The sequence below is a fragment of the Aplidium turbinatum genome, chromosome 2 (assembly GCF_918807975.1).
Source record: "Aplidium turbinatum chromosome 2, kaAplTurb1.1, whole genome shotgun sequence".
Classification (NCBI taxonomy): domain Eukaryota; kingdom Metazoa; phylum Chordata; class Ascidiacea; order Aplousobranchia; family Polyclinidae; genus Aplidium; species Aplidium turbinatum.
Genome location: NC_137473.1, coordinates 52,244,792 through 52,258,836, shown reverse-complemented (window position 1 = coordinate 52,258,836; position 14,045 = coordinate 52,244,792). Strand labels below are relative to the sequence as shown.

General features: G+C 41.4%; 1 protein-coding gene across 1 annotated transcript; it reads right to left on the bottom strand.

Annotated features, from left to right (window-relative positions):
* Positions 1-13,282: 13,282 nt before the first annotated feature.
* LOC145764402 (uncharacterized) lies at positions 13,283-13,822 on the bottom strand. Its single transcript, XM_082576018.1, has 2 exons — positions 13,543-13,822; positions 13,283-13,410 (listed from the first exon to the last, which is right to left on the bottom strand). The coding sequence occupies exons 1-2, from the start codon at positions 13,820-13,822 to the stop codon at positions 13,292-13,294; spliced, it is 399 nt and encodes a 132-aa protein (XP_082432144.1). The 3' UTR covers positions 13,283-13,291.
* Positions 13,823-14,045: the final 223 nt, after the last annotated feature.

The window sequence follows — 14,045 nt, the reverse complement described above, 5'->3', positions numbered from 1 at the left end:
ATCGAGTATCTGGCCACAAAACATCAGGCCCTCGTTATTCTCCTCCAGGAGACCCATTGCACATCTGTGGATAAGTTGGTATTACCCAACTTCACACTCGCAGGCGCAACCATCAACAGGAAACACGGCCTCCCCACGTTTGTCCATGAGCAACTGAGCTGGACGCCAATCGACCAGTCCAGTGCCCAATCGGAGATAGAGTGGCTATGCATAGACATATAGGCTATCACATCATCGATGTCTATAAGCCACCACCCTCACGCTTAACACCAACAGCCATCCCAGTGTTCCCCCCACCCAGCCTCTATGCTGGCGATTTTAATTGCTACCACGTTGACTGGGGCTACAACACCAGCAACATCGACGGAGAAAGCCTGGCCTCATGGTCAGCCAATAATAACCTCACCCTACTGCACGATCCCAAGGATGCAGCGAGCTTCTTCTCCGGACGCTGGAACACTGGTACAAACCCCCATCTGGCTTTTGCAGGTGACGACCCCGATAATTGCCAACCGGACAGACGTGTGCTAGAGAAGTTCCCCAGGTCCCAACATCGACCCTCGATTATCACGGCTCCAACGCTCATAATGCCTGTCCCAAGCAAGCCTGTCAAGCGATGGAACTTCAGAATGGCTATCTGGGAGTACTATAGCTTCCTCACCAATGAAGCCACACAGTATCTCCCATCCCCTCACACCAACAACGTGGAAGAAGCCTACCAGGACTTTTGTGATGCAATAACATCAGCGGCAAAACAATCCATCCCCCGCGGCCGACGAAAGACCTACATACCGTGCTGGGATAAGGAGTGCGAAAGCTTCTACTCTGACTTCCTCCACGCTCCTCAGGGCAATGACACCAACAGCTCTGCTGGCAAGGCTGGACTCAAAGAGGAAGGAGCGCTGGACAGACGCCGTTGAATCAATCGACTTCACGCACTCCAGCCGCATAGCATGGAGTACACTGAACAACCTAACTGGCAGATCACGTGCCTCTCGTGAACAATGTCCCATTTCAGCAAATTCCATCGCCTCACAACTTGTGGAGAACGGGAAATACAAATCGAGAGACCGTGAATCAGATAGATCCGTCTTGCAAGAAATGACGGACCTCTGGAGGGTAACAACCCCAGACGGGGACTACATCTCGGGTGAGTTCACCCCGGAAGAATTTTCCGCCGCCCTCCAGCACATAAAGCCCCGGGCCCTGACCACCTATGCCCGGAGTTGATACTCCATGCTGCTGCCTCCTTAAAGTCCTGGTTAAAAGACTTCCTTTCCTGCTGTTTGCGCCACCTGAGAATTCCCAGAATCTGGAAAAGAGCCCTTGTGGTTGCAGTTCCTAAGCCGAAGAAGCCCCCAAGGGACCCGAAGAGCTACCGTCCAATCTCACTGCTCTGCATCCCCTTCAAAATCCTCGAGAGACTCATCTACGCCCGTGTCGAACCAATAATAGATCCGCAGCTCCCCCGTGAACAAGCTGGTTTCCGACACGGACGATCAACCGTAGATCAGGTCACACTTATGACCCAAGACATTGAGGACAGCTTCTCGGCTAAGAAGAAGGCTGGCGCCGTGTTTGTTGATCTCACGGCTGCCTATGATACCGTATGGCATAGCGGCCTTACCTGCAAGTTACTCCGTCTGCTCCCTGACAGACACATGGTCCATATGATGATGGAACTTGTGCAAAACCGCAGTTTTACCCTCACAACCGGTAACGGTCGTCGAAGCAGACTACGCCGACTTAAAAACGGCGTCCCACAGGGCTCAGTCTTGGCTCCTCTCCTGTTCAACATATACACCCCACCATCTCCAGGAAATATGCTTACGCAGACGACCTGGCACTCCTGCACTCAACAGGAAACTGGCAGTCAGTGGAGAGGAACCTCAGCCAAGACATGCAAACACTATCAGCATACCTCCAGAAATGGAAGCTACAGCTCAGCCCGCACAACAACGTGTCGTTGGTCCAACGTTAGACCATCGGAAACGTCCCGTGGGCCCTCCGTTGGTTTCCGACGTTGGCGCGTAACAAATTTGGCCAGCGGGCCACCTTGGGCGAATCGTCAGTCACAAAAATCGGTTGGTTAAACGTCGATCCCACGGTGGCACACTGTTGGCCAACCCTTTCCCAACCATTTGCCACCTGCGACCAAACGCTTTCGTTGGTTCGACGTGGGATCCACGACGCAATTTACAACTATCCTCACTGTGGCGAAAAAGGCTTGGCTAATCGTAGACCCAACGTTGATGCACTGTTGGCCAACCCTTTCCCGACCATTTGCCACCTGCGACCAACCTGACGACCAAACGCTTTCGTCGGTTCGACGTGGAATCCACGACGCAATTTACAACTATCCTCACTGTGGCGAACAAAGGCTTGGCTAATCGTAGACCCAACGTTGATGCACTGTTGGCCAACCCTTTCCCGACCATTTGCCACCTACGACCAAACGCTTTCGTTGGTTCGACGTGGAATCCATGACGCAATTTACAACTATCCTCACTGTGGCAAAAAAAATGCTTGGTTAATCGTAGACCCAATGTTGGTGCACTGTTGGCCAACCTGACGACCAAACGCTTTCGTTGGTTCGACGTGGGATCCACGACGCAATTTACAACTATCCTCACTGTGGCAAAAAAGAGTTGTTTAATCGTAGAACCAACGTTAGTGCACTGTTGGCCAACCTACGACCAAACGCTTTCGTTGAATCGACGTGGAAGACGCAATTTACAATCATCCCCTCTGTGGCGAAAACGATTTGATTACTTGTGGGCCTAGCGTTGGCCATCATTTGCTAATATACGACTAAACGCTCACGTTTTGCTCTGACAAGGGTTAGACTTAGACATTACGACCTCACCAAACCGAAAACGTTTCTTAACTTTGACCACATGGTGGCGTGTTGTTAACTCACTTTTTTCGAGTTAATCTGTGATGATAATGATGACCACGAAGACGTGGGATCGAGGCCTCAATTCGCAGTAAACCTTATCACCTTCCATACTAGCATTCCACTCGGTACAACATTGCTAGAAAAGGCATTCATACAAGCAAAAAGTAGGACAGATGGCAGTTAAGTTTGTTTTTATTTCTAACCATCACAGCAAAAACAAAGAACATGCTAAATATAACAGCGGTCCAGAAAAAAGCATGAGGCAAAAAATCAAATTTCCTGTCTTCATCTTCTCAAACTTCTCAATCCCTATCTCTTGCGTATTTCAGCCAGTCTGAAATAGCGGCATGGATATTTGAATTTGTTGCTGTGGACAAGTTATGGGTTCTTCGTACTCCATCTAAAAATAATAATGTCATTGGGATAAATTGCCAATAGCTAGTCCAAACCAATATGTCTAGTGGAAAAGATTGGTTGCTGAAGCCACGTAACTATCTCTAACAAGCAACTTTTTCCCATAAAGCAATGAACTAATCACACTGAAAAAGCTCTGAAAGTATCTCCCATGGATAAACTCAGAATTACATTGATTACAGCAGTCTGGAAAAGAAAATGAGAATTATCCTGCTACAAATAAACTTTGAAATCATTTCTTCAAAGATTTTGCGAATTACTTCTATTACAAATACAAAATTATAATTTTTCGTCACTGTAATAAACACCTTTTTCATGCAACCTTGCATTAAATTAACTACAAAAGCTTTGTCTGTAGTTATTATTCATTAAAAACTGAGAGTTTGTTGAAAAAGAAACATAAGGTAAAGGGGTAAATGCTTAAGCCGACCATGCTTGTGCTTGGAGTGAAAAAGGATTATCGAAATCTGATGTAGCCTCATCATCATCCGTCATCACCATCATCCATCATCATAAGCCTATTCCTCACAAATAGAGCAAGTTTTCATCGACCTGAATATTCAAAACAATTTACTTTAAAATGTGAAAATGACCTTAATGACCTAACAAAAACTTGACCAAATAATTTAGTGTTTTTTTAGATTTTCTGTTAAAACTAATTGCTTTTTATCAATTAGATCGTACCAAAATTGCAAAATTGCGATACAACACAGTAGTCTGAGCCACAAAACTGGCGACATAAAAATAAACAAATTATTGAGGGTGAGCTTTTTTTATCAATGTAGGAGGAAACACTTTGCTTACCAGTGTCCATTTAAAACAAACTGACTTGAAATAAGTAATGGTATTGAATTGACTTCTCATTGATCTATTAAATAAGCATCTGGAACCTTTTCCTTACTTTCAGAATCCTTACAAAAAACGCACCGCGCAAGCTTACTACAAAAAGTTGACTTTATTGAAAAAACAGGAGATAAGCTATTTAGTATTATCGAAACTAACACAAAAATCAATGCACTGCACAGTACACACCCAGGTGTGTCCTAAAATCTAAATTTATGAATAATTATGTATCGGTATTGCATTATAATATATAATTAATTATAGTACTACATTGAACTAATTGAACCATCTCATGCTTTATCAAAAATGTTAACAACATTAAAAACAGCGATATGCAGTACCTAGTATACACTCACCAATGCTTTTCCAGGCGACTAATGATATTATTCGAGGCTGGAGCTTGTAGGCTTAAAATCTTTCGCAATTTCATTGGTTGGACCTTGCTGACATACCAATTAAAGCACCGCAATATTATTTTGTAATTCGTACAAGCCCTCAAGCCGTCACAACTCACTGTGAATAAATTTGAAAGCAGGGCAGCATGGAAAAAAAATAAAAAAAGAAGAGGATGACCTAATTAACACCAATGCATGACCTAATTAACAAAGAGCTGTTTTTGGCCAGCCAGCAAAGCATGCTTTTGTATCAACATATGTGAACGTTGAATCAACGAAAATCAATTTCTGCTCTGTTGTCCTGGTGAATCTAGTAGTTAAACTTAATTCAATTCAATCAAACTTTGGATTTAATTAAACCACAATTCTATTTGGGTTAAATCACTGACGAACAAAATCAGGCATTTTGCATTGATTTAACATCTTCAAACATTGGATGAATGTGAAAAAATTGGACTTTGCTTTTGGCAAAAGGTTTGCTTACAACCGAATGCCCACGGCGACGAACGCGCTGGCTCGCTTGGCTATACACATACACTCACCACTGGCTCGCGACGAACGCGCTTGGCTCAACGTCACGTCAACAAACTATTTTTTATATAGCGTTTTTGTTAGAATAAATCTTTGTTCACTTTAATTTTGTCAAATTGTAACATATACTGGCCAATACTTCGAATTATTTTGTTGTGAATACGAAAAATAATATTTGTTGTAGAAAGGTTGGTTCACAACCGAATGCCCACGGCGACGAACGCGCTGTGGGGCCCACCATTGGCTCAACGTCGCTTCAACAAACTATTTTTTATATAGCGTTTTGTTAGAATAAATCTTTGTTCACTTTAATTTTGTCAAATTGTAACATATACTGGCCAATACTTCGAATTATTTTGTTGTGAATACGAAAAATAATATTTGTTGTAGAAAGGTTGGTTCACAACCGAATGCCCGCGGCGACGAACGCGCTGTGGGGCCCACCATTGGCTCAACGTCGCTTCAACAAACTATTTTTCATATAGCGTTTTTGTTAGAATAAATCTTTGTTCATTTTAATTTCGTCAAATTGTAACATATACTGGCCAATGCTTCGAATTATTTTGTTGTGAATACGAAAAATGATATTTGTTGTAGAAAGGTTGATTCACAACCGAATGCCCACGGCGACGAACGCGCTGTGGGGCCCACCATTGGCTCAACGTCGCTTCAACAAACTATTTTTCATATAGCGTTTTTGTTAGAATAAATCTTTGTTCATTTTAATTTCGTCAAATTGTAACATATACTGGCCAATACTTCGAATTACTTTGTTGTGAATACGAAAAATGATATTTGTTGTAAAAAGGTTGGTTCACAACCGAATGTCCACGGCGACGAACGCGCTGTGGGACCCACCATTGGCACAACGTCGCGTCAACAACTATATTAGTCATATTAAATTTTTGTTGAAATAAACTTTAAAAATTCTTCATTTCACAGAATTATAATACATACTTGCCATATTTCTTAATTCGTTTGCCAGCAACACCAAAATTGAGATTTATTCTCAAAAGGTTGGCTGACAACCGAAATGCCCACGGTGGCTTCAATTCACAGAATTGTAATGGGTACTTTTCATTATGTAAGATTATTTCACCCGGAATATCAAAATAAACAATCGGTGGCTGGAGGTTGGTTTTCAACTGAATGCCCACGACGACAAATGCGACGTTGGCCCACCATTGCCTTAGCATTGTGTCAACAACCAAGTTTTACACAATATATATTTGGTAAAAAAAATGTTTTATATGGTTTATATCACCAAATTATAACATGTTGTACCCTTTTTTAGTGATTCTTTGTTCAGTTAAAGAAATAATGTTAGTTGGCAAATGGTTGTTTTGCAACGAAAAGCCGACCGCGACGTTCGCGACCGTTGGCCAACGATCAGCCGACATTGTTTGCTGTGCGGGAGCAAGTCAAAGACAGTGTCGGCGGCCTTCCACCTTAACAACCGGGAGGCACAGCGTGAGATAAACATCAACATTGATGGGGAACGCCTGCCCTACTGTGCCGAACCTACATACCTCGGCATAACCCTGGACAGGTCACTCACGTACTGCCGGCACTTGAAGTCACTGCGCAAAAAACGATCTACACGCGTCGCACTTTTGAGGCGATTGGCGGGTTCCGACTGGGGAGCTGGTGCTAAAACTCTTCGTACAGCTACCCTAGCCCTTGTTCATTCCACCGCTGAGTAGCCTACTGCGCGCCGATCTGGTGTCGTAGTTCTCACACCCACCAGATTGATACCGCCATCAACGACGCACTGCGTACTGTGACTGGATGCCTGCGTCCCACTCCAACGGACTGCTTACCCATCCTAGCAGGCATCCAACCCGCTGAGCTACGCCGTAAAGGAGCCACGATTTCTCTCGCTCGCCGCGCTTTGGACCCCGACCATCTCCTCCATACAACATTCAAGAGACCACCACCTATAAAGCAGCGGCTGAAATCAAGACGCTCCTTTGTGCCTGCCGCACAACAACTACTTAAGAACGCAAAAGAACTTGGTTTAAGTGCGGCACACTGGACGAACCACATGTGGAACACGGAGTGGCAAAATCACACCTCCACACTCCGTGACTTCATACCCGACGCCGATTCCCGCCCACCAGGAATGTCCCTCACAAGGCTTGCCTGGGTCAGGCTTAACCGCCTGCGAACTGGCGTCGGCCGCTTTCGTTCGGACATGCACAAGTGGGGCCTGGCTCCTTCATCAGAATGCGAATGTGGTGCCACGGAACAGACCGCATACCATGTCATCCACCACTGCCTAACCCACCGGCCTCCACACGGTGCGCATAGTCTGAGGGTCCTGGACGACGAGACTGCTGAGTGGCTGAAGATTTCCTGCCCTCCAATCTAGCCTGGAAAGATCGCTCATACGCCATCATCATCACCTGATACACCCTAGCTCTATCGCATCTCGACAACGACACTTTATCAGTCCTAGGCTTTGTTTATAAAAATTATGTAGAAAAACAGTGGAAGGGCCGATGACTATAGTGTAGGCCTACAGTATAGTGCGATGCCACATTTTGAAGCACAATCTTGTTTTAAGTTCGCTGTCTTGGTTATAGAATAGGCTATATATCATTAAACTACCCGTCCTGATACACAAGTGGAAGCATTTTTTCAGAAATAAATGAGCATACGATACTGAGATAGTATAGTGATGAAGTGTAGCGTATAGATTTGACGGTCATTAAGCAATAGCAGGACGTCCATACAGTTTATAATTTGCGACAAAAGTACCAAAATAAAATACTAGAGGACATCGAAGCTTCGCCACCCAAATATTGACTTTTAATGAAAATTGGAATAACGGAGGTGCATAACAAATTAAGGCTTAAAATCAAAAGTTGTAAACAAGTTACACAAATGTTGTCCCTGTAATTCAAAATGCATTAATTTTCTAATTCGAGTTTGATTGCCACGTTCCTGAGTGATTTATCTCATTTACCTTAGGCAGTATCGTTTATCAAAAATATTATTTTACATAAAATAGGCTACTCTTGGTATTACATATTCAATCGCCATCTCCACTTGAAGCAGATTGCACATCAATATGGGTTATCTGTTTCCATGAATCATTTTTGGTATTATCTTACATTATATGATATATATTATAGGCTACAATCCTGGTTCAACTTCTAGCTCAAGCTGGTTTGTTGAAAAACAACGCTCACCTCTACCCAGGGTGTAATAAATTCAGTGGGCGTTGTTGCTGAAGAAAAGGTGGCCGAGTAAAAAAAAATGGCCACCTTTCCTTCACCCTACTCTTGTTAATGCCCATGGTTTAGTACGATGAGAACTTTATCTTTTTATCACCCGATGCCTTGATCAAATGTGGGACTCACCATTACCTTAAACTTTTTTAGTTTGTTTTTTCAGTTTTGAAGTTTGTAGGCCTATTATTATTTTTAATGCGAGAAGGGCGCTTTTGTGGAATGAAATCAGCCAATCAGCGTTGTAGTTGAAAAACTATTTTGCACATCCTTCGATTCTTATTTCTTTCAGCCACACCATGTTTTGAAGGAAATAATGCAATGGAGGCAGAAGGTAGTGAAGCAAAATGTTATGCCTGCAAGGTTGAGGCTTTCAAAACATTCCAGCTAGCAAATTAATGGCTTTTGTTTTAAAAACTGGTTTGTTGATTCAGTTGTTGCAACTATGAGCACAAGCGAATCTATGTGTGGCCTGTCAGTGGTTTTCAATTTTTTAACTTAAACAATCAGATTTAAATTGTAAATTTAGCTTAATAAATAGGCAGTGGCTATTTGACCGGCTCCGGTCTTTGAATCTGAAACACTATTTGACCGGTCATGACGTCACTACATAAGCGCTTTTTTCTTTTTCTCTTTCAAAGCAAAAGACGAGAAACGCCGATATAACTTCTAAATTCAACACGTTTTCTTCAACTCAGTCCGTGGCGCGGAGGTTAAGTCTCCGACTGCCATTCTAGAGGGGATGAGTTCGATACTATCTGGAAGCATCCTTTTTTTTCATTTTTTTTTATCTCAATTTTGACCCGAAGCGCATTTTTGTGGTCAATTTTTAATTTGAGTAGCCTACAGCCCATTTTTTTATGTCTTTTCAAATGTGAGTAATAGAGTTAGAGTTTTTTTAATTTGCTGAAATTTGAGAATTTCTCTTGGTAATTTTCCGATCGTTATAAGTGACCGTGTTTGCCGAACGACCAATTACATTTTTGCCCTCAAGTTAGTTATATACAATACTTCTTTAAAAAATGGTTTTACCATTACCATTTTTTTTAGACAAAAAAAAATTTCCTTCCGGATAGTATCAAACTCATCCCCTCTAGAATGGCAGTCGGAGACGTAGCCTACGCGCCACGGACTGAGTAGAAGTAAACGTGTTGAATTTAGAACTTATATCGGCGTTTCTCGTCTTTTGCTTTGAAAGAGAAAAAGAAAAAAGTGCTTATGTAGTGACGTCATGACCGGTCAAATAGTGTTTCAGATTCAAAGACCGGAGCCGGTCAAATAACCACTGCCTAATAAATATCAAACCTAGCCTGTCAGAACACCTTGAGGTGGATTTTTGACCAACAAAACTAGCCTGAGCAACTAACACCAACGTTGAAGTTGATGTATGTTTGATGACATAGCCTACCATATTTATTAGGCTGTGGCTATATTTACACTATATGGTGTAATAATAGCCTCAATAATAAAAACAGAGAGAGACTGTTCACCAGGCATTTTATAATAAAAGTAATTTGCGTTCTTCTGGTGACTATTTACTAGGTTACCTCCTGATGTTAAAGATGATAACTAGCTTTTGTATTTCCGACGTTTCGTCAGTCAGCACGACTGACTTTATCAAGGTGGCTAAAACAGGTTAACACAACCTGTTCAGCAACGATGGCACAACACAAAAACGTACTGATAAAATGAATAAAGTAAGCAGCAAGAATCAGAATTAAAACACGTTTAACCTCTAGGTGTCTTGTTGCGTGTTTTAATTCTGATTCTTGCTGCTTACTTTATTCATTTTATCAGTACGTTTTTGTGTTGTGCCATCGTTGCTGAACAGGTTGTGTTAACCTGTTTTAGCCACCTTGATAAAGTCAGTCGTGCTGACTGACGAAACGTCGGAAATACAAAAGCTAGTTATCATCTTTAACATCAGGAGGTAACCTAGTAAATAGTCACCAGAAGAACGCAAATTACTTTTAGCCTCAATAATGTTGCCAGATAAGGAATTCTGCACTAATTTGAGAAAAGTTTAAGGCTGTGGCTATTCTTACAACATATTGTAAAAATAGCCTCAGAGGCTATTCTTACAAGCACCACTCAAGCATTACGTTTGACATCAATATGCGCTCATGCGTGATCTGGAGCTGGTATACAAGTCGCCAACCTGGTTAAAAGGCGATGACGTCACAGAGGAGGAATCCACCAAAAAATGGTGTAAAAGTGGGGTGAAATCAGTCAACTATGACAAAAAAAAGCATGCAGGTGTCCGCTTTTACTTAGAAAAGAGTTAAACTTGACCAAGTTTAACTATTTATCCGAAGAATACTTCTAAAGATACCAGCATTTAATCAAGAACATATCTCTGTCGTTTTTGCTTCGATTTTTACAATTGAACCATTGCTGGAAAGCACAAGCTATCGTTTATCCAAATGAAGGTCAGCCAGACTCTAAAAGTTAAAAATATTTCCTAGGTAAAGAGTTAAACTTGACCGACTTTAACCATTTATCCCAAAAATACTTTTAAAGATACCAGCATTTAATAAACGCTAATCTAAAGAACATATCTCTGTCTATTTACAAGCAAAAGTTGAGGTTGATAGCTTTTTCACAAAGCGAGCAACCGGGCTTCAAACACAAGCAAATAGCGCCCGATGACTCGTTGCATTTCCGAATCGAAGCAAGTATACAAGTCTCCCCGGTCTGCAATCATTATATGTCTTTATTAAATTAGTTGTAAGTTGCTTGTTTCTGCTTGACTGCTTCGATTTTAACAATTGAACCGTTGCTGGAAAGCACAAGCTATCGTCTACCCAGATAAAGGTAAGCCAGACTCTAAAAGTTAAAAATATTTCTTAGGTAAAGAGTTGAACTTGACCGACTTTAACCATTTATTCCAAAAATACGTTTTAAAGATACCAGCATTTAATAAACGCTAATCTAAAGAACATATCTCTGTCTATTGACAAGTAAAAGTTGAGGTTGATAGCTTTTTCACAAAGCGAGCAACCGGGCTTCAAACACAAGCAAATAGCGCCCGATGACTCGTTGCATTTCCGAATCGAAGCAAGTATACAAGTCTCCCCGGTCTGCGATCATTATATGTCTTTATTAAATTAGTTGTAAGTTGCTTGTTTCTGCTTCGATTTTAACAATTGAACCATTGCTGGAAAGCACAAGCTATCGTCTACCCAGATAAAGGTAAGCCAGACTCTTAAATAACCAATGCACTATGGTACTTCCACTATAATAGTGGAAGTACCACTTCCACTATAATAGTGGAAGTACCATAGTGCATTGACTATTTACAAAAAGTGAATACCGCACATGTTAAACAAAAACTGTACATATTTTGAGCACAGCACAGTAATTGTTAGGCCAGATCATCACCCATGTCCCTCCTCTCCTTGCCTAAATGAGACCTGCCATTTGTCCTCGCAACCCTTTTTGTTTCCCGACCAAACTGAGAAGTTTAGAGTTTCGTTATTTTTTGGATGCAAATAGACGCATGCTCACATTTTTGACCACCTTAAACACTAAACCAGTTTCTGCTCGACATAGCCTACAGTGTTCAATTTTTGTCCCAGGAATCAACTTTTCAAGCAATACTTTCCCTACTTTGTGTGCACTAACATCCTAATTTATAAGCCATTGTTAACAATTGCGATATTCGTGAATTCATTTGAGGCTTTGGGTACCGGAATCAATATATTTGAACTAGCAAATTCAATCCACAACACTTTCCACAAGGCTGTTACTTCACACTAAGCACGCATATGCGCTGCGATTTGTGGTCGTGTTAGAAACTGAAAAAAACCTTGGTGTGAAGATCACAGAATTGTTCAAAATGTGAGCTCAGTAGCCTATTAGGGCAAAGTGGGGCGTGTTGTCACAATTTTTACAAATCAGCATATATCTCGTTCTGTACCAATAGTATCGAGATGCTAGATAGTGCAATTGAGAGAGGTATCATTCGACTTCTTTTTGCTACAGCTAAAGTTTTTCTGGATTATTTCGTTTTTACATAAATGCATGTTTAATGCAAGTGAATGGGCTGTGACAACACGCCCCACCCCGGGGCGTGTTGTCACAGAGCATGGGGCGTGTTTGTCACAAAATTTCTGCACATGCTTTATGACTAAAATATGACAGAAACCAACAAAAAATGGTTTTAATACAGGCTGAACGAATAAAAAAATATACGAAATGCAAAAAAATTTAATTTCAACATATATTGGTAAAAATTTTATGCCCATTGTCAAAAACAATAAAAATGTCATCTTGAGAATTATTTGTCTCTATCGAATATATGTGTGTATCATTATCTAATATTAATTTTTATTACCTAAAAAAGCGTTGTATTTTAACAAATACGCATATTACCTCGTTGTATAAGCATAAATAATTTTTTATGTTTCTTAATATTAAAAATGCACACCACGGGGCGTGTAGTCACAGCTGTGACAACACGCCCCGTGGTATGAAATCACGTGGTTTCAACAACCATGTGTACATCTCTACTTGCATGTCTTATCTGTTTGGTATGATGAAAAGATCAGGCTTAAAGCTAACGAATGGTACCTTTTCTGATCAGTTATGATCATACCTTAGTTTGCCAGACCATTTTTTAGTTTAGTTATAAAACCTGATTTTGCCCAAAATGCAATGGCACTCCTCATAATTTCTGCTGTGGTGACAAATTTATTAACCTTCACTGCTTGTACGAAAGAGAACTGAAAACTATGCCTTCCATTGAAAACTCGTGGTTATACGCTTAGGTTATCACATGGAAATCGTGCTGTGACAACACGCCCCACTTTGCTTGCAACTGCATGGTGCTATCAACGTGCAAAACAACTCGGCTCCAGGTCCCCTGCGGTCACAGACACGCATATTATCCCTGAATAGGGGGGTATCGCGTTTGCCAATCGCTCATTGTCGCCTGGTTTGATTGCAAACAAGTCTGTTCTATGTAGTTGCTTTCTTCATTGCGTCCAGTATGTCAGCACAATTGCTTTATCATCGCGAACGCCATTGTCACTTTTCCTCATCCACCTTTCCCAGGCTTGTTCGCGATGAAAGGCACAGAGTAACACGTAGCAATCTGCGGAACAAGAAGTCGTGGGCACTGAGTGGTAAAGTACAGTAGCAACTTAACAGTGACGACACAAATGCATGAGCAATGGAGACAGCACAGTGCACACAAGCAACGAAAATGTTAATGCAATTCACTAACTTGAAAAAACGCTTTCGATGGCCTTGATTTCCGCCTCACATTTATCGGTCATGAAAAACGAAGGGTTCCAGTTTTCTGACCACCCTTTTACAACAGAAAGTGCTTCTGCTATGTCCGAAGCTTGTTCATTTTGGATAATAAACGTAGCAACAACCTGGTAACCAACATTCGTTCTGACGCAAAGAAAAAATAGAGGAAGGGAATACTTGGACGTCTTGTAAGTTGCATCCAAGAAGCAAATGCCTTGGCCGTAACGATGCAACAATCGTATTCTCTTCATCTAAGATGAGTTACAATCAACTAAATTTTCATCTTATGATAGTAGCCTACAGAAATAATATACGGTACTGTACGTAACATTGAAAACCACCAAGCCTACTACGTGAATATGTTAAAAAATAAATTGTCTCAAAACAAACATTGGTTGTGACCCAAACCCTGCCTTTGGTTACCGCTGGACATGTCACTTGGTCCAATCAATAACACCACATAGGCGTATGGAT